The 7,118-nt window shown below is 35.2% G+C and overlaps 1 protein-coding gene across 2 annotated transcripts; it reads left to right on the top strand.

Annotated features, from left to right (window-relative positions):
* Positions 1-778: 778 nt before the first annotated feature.
* LOC113111944 (ubiquitin-conjugating enzyme E2 D4-like) lies at positions 779-7,110 on the top strand. Of its 2 annotated transcripts, XM_026277213.1 has the most exons (7): positions 779-993; positions 4,183-4,246; positions 4,331-4,362; positions 4,758-4,835; positions 4,916-5,021; positions 5,117-5,210; positions 6,630-7,110. In XM_026277213.1, exons 1-7 carry the CDS (start codon positions 970-972, stop codon positions 6,673-6,675), a joined length of 444 nt encoding a protein of 147 aa, XP_026132998.1. In that variant the 5' UTR covers positions 779-969; the 3' UTR covers positions 6,676-7,110. The 2 variants fall into 2 exon arrangements, with proteins under 2 accessions (XP_026132998.1, XP_026133000.1); XM_026277215.1 differs by lacking the exon at positions 4,331-4,362 and having other exon boundaries at positions 789-993.
* The last annotated feature ends 8 nt before the right edge of the window (positions 7,111-7,118 follow it).

Raw genomic sequence — 7,118 nt, forward strand, 5'->3', positions numbered from 1 at the left:
TGTTAGAAAGGGACTGATTTTCTGATGTTGTGCAATGCAAACCTGTAAGATCAGGCAGTCTTTGTAATGTGGTCTTGAAGGTCCGCTGGTCTTTAAAGATTACACCAAGATTTCTAAACAAAGTTGATAGGGTAATTGTAGAAACCTAGCTGTATGGTAAAAACATTTTGTTGTTTCACGTCTAGGTTAGGGTTAAGGTTAGGGCACTACTTCCATGACTGACAGTAGTGCAGTTTCAGTTTAATGGCCACTCCTAAATCCTGACTGGTTAGGGTCCAGTTTGTTGTTTTCTGGTCAGATGGATTATCATGTAATCAGACGCCTCGTGGTACCATCACATAGAGGCTCAAAATTACTTTCCAGAACATTCTCGTTCACCGTTCCTGGCTGGTGGAATGAACTTCCCAGTCTATCCGGAATGTGTAATCCTTGACAATTTTCAAGCGACAGCTGAAAACGAATCTCTTTCTAAGGTACTTCACTTCATCAAATATATATATATATATATATATATATATATATATATATATATATATATATATATATATATATATATATATATATATATATATATATATATAAAATGTATTTCTCTTTATTTATTGCTTCTCTTTCTATTTTGGACTTTTTTGAACAATGTCTAAAACTTGGTATTACAAGCACGTCCTGTGTCTGTTTGCCTCTTTAAGAACAATCGTTTCATGTGTCCCCCAGTTGTAAGTCGCTCTGGATAAAAGCGTCTGCAAAATGACTAAATGTTAAAATGAATAAATAATACATAATGACTTTTATTTTGTTTTCCCATTTCGCACCGGAAGTGTCAGCTAGCTGTGCTACAGCTGTCTCTCTCGCCTCTCACGTTCATTTCTTACTCAGGGAAACACAGTATTGCTGAGCTGTTTCGTAGCAATAATATCGGACACATAATATAATCGCGTAAATCTGGGGCGGTATAGACAGTAAAGCAGCATGGCATTAAAAAGAATACAGAAGGTAAGACCTTTGTGCGTACATGACCAACATTAGCTACGTTTTTTAACCTTAAGGAGTTGTTTATATGGAATACCGGGGTTAAAAATAAGATTTATCTTACTTACTTATATTATGTTTTGTTTGGTGTTGATAGTGTGAATCAAGTGAAGCTGTTTCTGATTAATATAACGTTATTTATTTAGTCGACGGAATGTAGCATATAACGGCTAGCTAGCAGTGTATCTGCGCTCAGTCATGACGATTTTTTTTACTGTTTGTTGACTGTTTGTTTGAGGTGATGTAAATAAATGTAGAATAGCATTTATTGTTAATAAAGCTGGTAACCCAGACCTTAAATCGACCCGTCAATGTTGTCAGTCAACCATCGTAATGTATCGCTGCTAGCACACAAACACATTTATACGTGTAAAAAACAAACAGTGAGTAAATGTGTAATTGGTTACATCAGAACGCGTGGTTTATTCAGCTATTCACCGTGAAGACGTACTGAAAATATATAATATTAAAATAATAAACCTGTTATGTGGTCTATTCAACCGTGTTCGAGAAGGCCCAGAACTGAACAAAGACCGCAAACCTGCTCCAGCTCCGGCAGCACCCGCACTAAACGAGGCCAAGCTTTGTGTGGATTCAGCCACTTTTGTGTGCTTTGTTATACATCACAGCTGATGGGACATTTCGGGGGACTTAGGCTACAATTGATTTGATGTAGTTTATCTGAATATGGCCGGTTGGCTCTGTTGTGTTTGTTGTGTTGTGTTTGGCACAAAGCAACACAACCTGATTCTCTGAAGTTCAAGCGTGACGCCATCATTTTGACAGTTTCTGTTTCGCAACACTCCGTCAGTGTTGTTAAACACCCTTTTAACTTAAGTCCCAAAGTCCTTGCCAGAAGGAACATAATCAGATTGTCTACGTCTATTAAAATGGGCTTATGTTAAGAGTAATAATTATGTACTGATATATTTGTATTAGTGCATATTGTTTGCAGAGTTTATTTAATATTTTATGAAACGTTTTTATTAAAAATAAAAACCGTGTTGTTTACATGGATGGAGTTCTCATAATGTATCTTTATAACTGATTTGCAGACCACTTTCATAATGCAAATAGATATCAAATGTCAGGTTATCTTTCGATAATGTCTTAAAATTTTCTGTAATTGACCAAATCTCTGTAGTTTTTGCTGTTGGGACAAACTATATAATGTAATACAAAAATACAGTGTTGGATAAGAGACATGGAGGTAAAAGATGAAACTGGGTTTTCAGGCATAAAATCAAAAGTTTAAAGATGTCATACAATGCATTGATTCAATATTATAAATAGTTCTCTGGTGTCCCTAGAGTGTGTATGTGAATTTTTATCTCTAAATACCCCACAGATATTTTTTTTATAGGATTTTAGGGTAAGAGCCACAACATGCTGTCTTTTTGTGTTTGTCCCCTTTAAATGTAAATATTCTGGTGCTCCCACCTCTCTTTTCAGAAGAGCTCATGCTCACGGGCATAACTGTGTTACGGTATAACTGTTGGTGACCGTGTTACTGACCTCATATTGCTGCCAAATGCAATTTTTAACCACCACATTTCTATTCATGATCATTCTAGTAGCAGGTGAAGGCAGCATAGTGAAAACCAGATGATGGTAGCTGTAGCAACGTTAGCCTTACAAAGAGCCAAGAAGCTCTTTTGGAAAACAAAATATGATGTGTGATGCTTACTTTGTCTGGAGTCTGGACGTTTGCGCACAAAGTGTTGGTATCAATCCCTCTTTCAGAAGCTATCTTTGCACAACTCCACTGCTGAACTGACTCTTGCTTGTGAGGCAATCTGGCGTGAAATTTTAGGACAGACGTATAAGAGTTTTGTTTTTTCGGGATATTTCCTTCGAAAATGAGATGTCACCACCGTGTCCTCAGCAGTCAGTACAGTGCTGGCAGTGTATCTCCAGCAGCTACAGCAAGAAATCAGTAATGGCGGGCCGCAGCTTCTCACTCAGGGCTGTGTATATGGTAATAGGGCAGAAAGCATCACAAATGGGCAGGACTTTCACCGACTATGGCGCTATAGTCGTGAGAAATCTGGGACTGCTCGTGTGGAGAGACTGTTTATGAATTATTGGGATTATAAACAATGAGTGAGTGGATTTTTACCAATATAGGCTGGTTGTTTTTATACACCGGGGCCACACAACTGTGTTCAGACACCTTATAGAAGTGATTATTGCATTATATGGCACCTATATATATATATATATATATATATATATATATATATATATATATATATATATATATATATATATACACACACACACACACACAGACACACACAGACACACATACACACACACTGTGTATATTTATACTGCGGCAAAACAAACAATTAAAACAACACATCACATTTTTAGCATGATTTACAGAAGACTCCCACAAGAATGTCATTCAGCGTAATAATAGTTTGTAAACTGAAAATATCTTGTCAGGCATATTTAGAACAAGCATCATGTTAGATGACATTTAAACGAGTTTAAGGATCACAGCGTTTATTGTAATTTTAAATTTTTACCAATCTTTGCCACTTTCCTTCAAACCACGATGTTTTACCAATTTGTCATATTAAATCATTTAAAATATAATAATGTTGTATGATAACTGAAATGAAATTAGATGCAGACACAAAATGGGACATCTTGTCCCTCTGACCATGAACAAATAAATATTCCTTAAAAGCCTGATGCATCATGTTAGATTTTTAAACCAATTTGTTTCTGATGTATAAATGACCACATAAACCTAAGATGCTTTAGTCCGGTAAGAATATAACAAGTTATGTTTGCTTCATTAAAATCATTAAAGATTTCACATTACAAAAATACATAAAATAGAATGCACATGGTAGATTTTTCAGCAAAAGTTTTATTCATGCAGAGAGTTTAGATGCCTTGGAAATTCCCATATCAAATATCATACTGCAGGCTTTATCACGTCAATAAACTAAACTATGGAATCAGTTTAATGCACTAGTTTTAGAATTAGTTTTTTTTTTAATGAAATTAGTTGAAAACTGAAATTAGAAAGAATTTTTTTTCACATAGCCATTCTAATGTGAAGTGCATATCTAAATATATTTAGAAACATAATTGTTGAGTAATAATTTCATTTTTGAATTTCTTCTTCTGTTTCAGGAGCTTCAAGACTTGCAGAGGGATCCTCCTGCCCAGTGCTCTGCTGGACCGGTTGGAGATGACTGTAAGTTCACTCTCAGTCTCTTTGAGTTGCTTTCCATAATAACATCTAACACAAATTTCAATAAGCCTCTTCTTTTATTTTTAGTGTTTCATTGGCAGGCAACAATAATGGGACCTGTAAGTACTTACCTCAGACTTTAGCAGTTTGCTTTACTAAATAATACATGCTGAATGTGAAGATGTGAATTCAATTTTAAGAATAATTTAGAGAGAAAACAGGCCACAGTTGTCAAACTGTCCCAGCTTTGAACATATTCAAATAAATACAGTATATAATAGTTTTTTATTTGTTTCTGTGACTGCATGTGCCGGATACATTGCAAACAAATCAGTGAACCTGACCGCTGCTTTCTTATGTTTTTCTGTCTTAACTTCTGTTGTGTCTTCACTTATGCATATTTGTTACTAGGCAAAAGCATCTTTTGTTAAAGGTCGATCTGAGAAATATGTAGCCTATTTTAATACACCCATACAGTTTGCTAACTTTTAGTGTCATTTCTTTTGATTTGCAGAGTGACAGTCCATACCAAGGAGGGGTCTTCTTTCTCACAATTCACTTTCCAACAGACTATCCCTTCAAGCCACCAAAGGTAGTGACGCTACACCCCACCTCCGTGTACTTGCTGTGTTATCTTAAAATGGCATTTTGACACCCATATCAATTTAACAGGTTGCGTTTACAACAAAAATCTACCATCCCAACATTAACAGTAATGGAAGTATTTGCCTGGACATCCTGAGGTCGCAGTGGTCTCCAGCTCTAACAGTTTCAAAAGGTACTTGTGTGTATTTTAATTCTTTGTACTTTATTAGTAAAAATCCTGTTTGCCTATGATTTCATGATTGTGATTGGTTTTCATCTCTTTTTCAGTTCTTTTGTCCATATGTTCTTTGCTTTGTGATCCAAATCCCGATGACCCCTTAGTCCCAGACATAGCACACATCTACAAATCAGACAAAGAAAAGTAAGTATAATGTAAAAAAAAAAGTGTTAATTTGTTTCTCTCGTGTTGTTCCAAACCCATACAACACTGAAAACATATCAAAGGGATCCTAAAGCACCACAAAAGCATTCAAAAAGTGCTCAAGTCAAGTGCTGGAAATTTGTGTGCTGTATTTCAAGTCTTCTGAAATCATATATTAGCTTGGTGTGTAAAAGGCCAAAATTGATGAGCGTATACCATCCTTCAGTGTGTTCAGATCATTGTGCATCCTTGTTTCATTTCCCTGCACTGTACCCCCCCCCCCCATTAGAATATGAGGAAAGGATGCAAGGAAAAATGAGGATCGAGGAATCAAAATAAATGATTTGTATATTGGAATATTCCTGATCATTTAATCACCACTGTAATTTAAAGCATCCCCCACTGCACTCCAGGAGTGGGTGAGAAACTGCACTTAGGCATAGTATCCAACATCTAAATCATAAATTGATCATTTCAGAATGTATTGATGCTGATTGCTTAGAATCAACAAAACAAAATTTATTTGAAAAGTATGAACATATTTTAAATATGGCCAGCTGTGCAAAAAAAAAATGGATTTATTGAGGATACATTTATATAAACTTGATTACTGTGTATTTAAACACATTTAGTTTATTAGTACTATTCCAAAAGTCTTAAAAAACCATGCGATTCAAATGAATGGAAATTTAATGTGCAATTCAAAGGTATATATTTAAGCTTACATATTATTTGAGTGTATGTGAAATTTACTGGAAAGGTGAAACGTAAATCAAAATTGGGACTAATGTGAAGGGTTGAAGAATTTATACGAGTGTCAAGGTTTTCGTCAAGACACACTGTGTATTCACGCTCCACTGGAAGATTCCTCACTCCTTGATCCTTGCCTACTCTTAGTGCAACATGTCATTCAAGATGGCCAACTTGGATTGAAGAGCAAAGAAACGAGGAAGCACCTATATGAGATTTGAGTAGCACCCATTGACTCAGTGAATTTGTGAATCAGTCCAGTTCATGAATGAGTTCAGACCAGTTTTGTGAACTTGATTCATTGTAATAATCCAGTGTGAGGTTTACATCTTGGGTGTCGCTACTGTGCTTCAGAATGCATGAAGAAGAGTTAGGGCAGATATCAAGATTTTTATTAAACAGTTGCTCAAATTGTGGTTTATTCCTAGCCATCATATGACTTCAGAGGACTGTAATTTATAGCACTGACTACAGTGTTTTCACTTTCATTATATTGACAAGAATCACTGGGTTATTCTTCAGGAATTCACCCTTTGTGAACATTTAAATAGGTTTGGAACATCACGAGTTCGAGTGACATAGACCATACGTGTTACGTTAGATTGGAAAATCTGGTTAGACAAACTAGTCTGTTTATGAACTTATTAATTTTTGACTTTCTTGTACCAGGTACAACAGACTAGCAAGAGAATGGACCCAGAAGTATGCAATGTGAAGACTTAATGGACATTTTTTTTAAGTCACAAATCACTGTAAATTCTAGCATCTAAAAGTAAGATTAGGTTATATTATTAAACACATTGTACTGTTAACATTTACCATCTGAAATGACCAATAATGATAGCTGAACTAGTATTTTGAAGGGGACTGTGCTGAGCTTTTTATTGGTTTTGTGCATTTTGGTCATTCCCAGCAGTGGTGTTGGGCACTTTTTCTTGTTTAATGAATCCTATTTAAGATTGGCATGAAGTTATACAACAACAGTTACCCTACACAAGGGCAATTAAGAAATTAGAAACATTTTTATTGTATCTCTCATTCAGTTAATTACATTTCTTTTAGATATTTTTATTGTATAGTTAAGAGCAACTATACTGGATCTATATTTTTCTTTTTTTTTATTTTGCATTAAAATTTGTTTAAAAGCGTGCATCTGTG

This window comes from Carassius auratus, chromosome 12, assembly GCF_003368295.1.
Source record: "Carassius auratus strain Wakin chromosome 12, ASM336829v1, whole genome shotgun sequence".
NCBI lineage: Eukaryota > Metazoa > Chordata > Actinopteri > Cypriniformes > Cyprinidae > Carassius > Carassius auratus.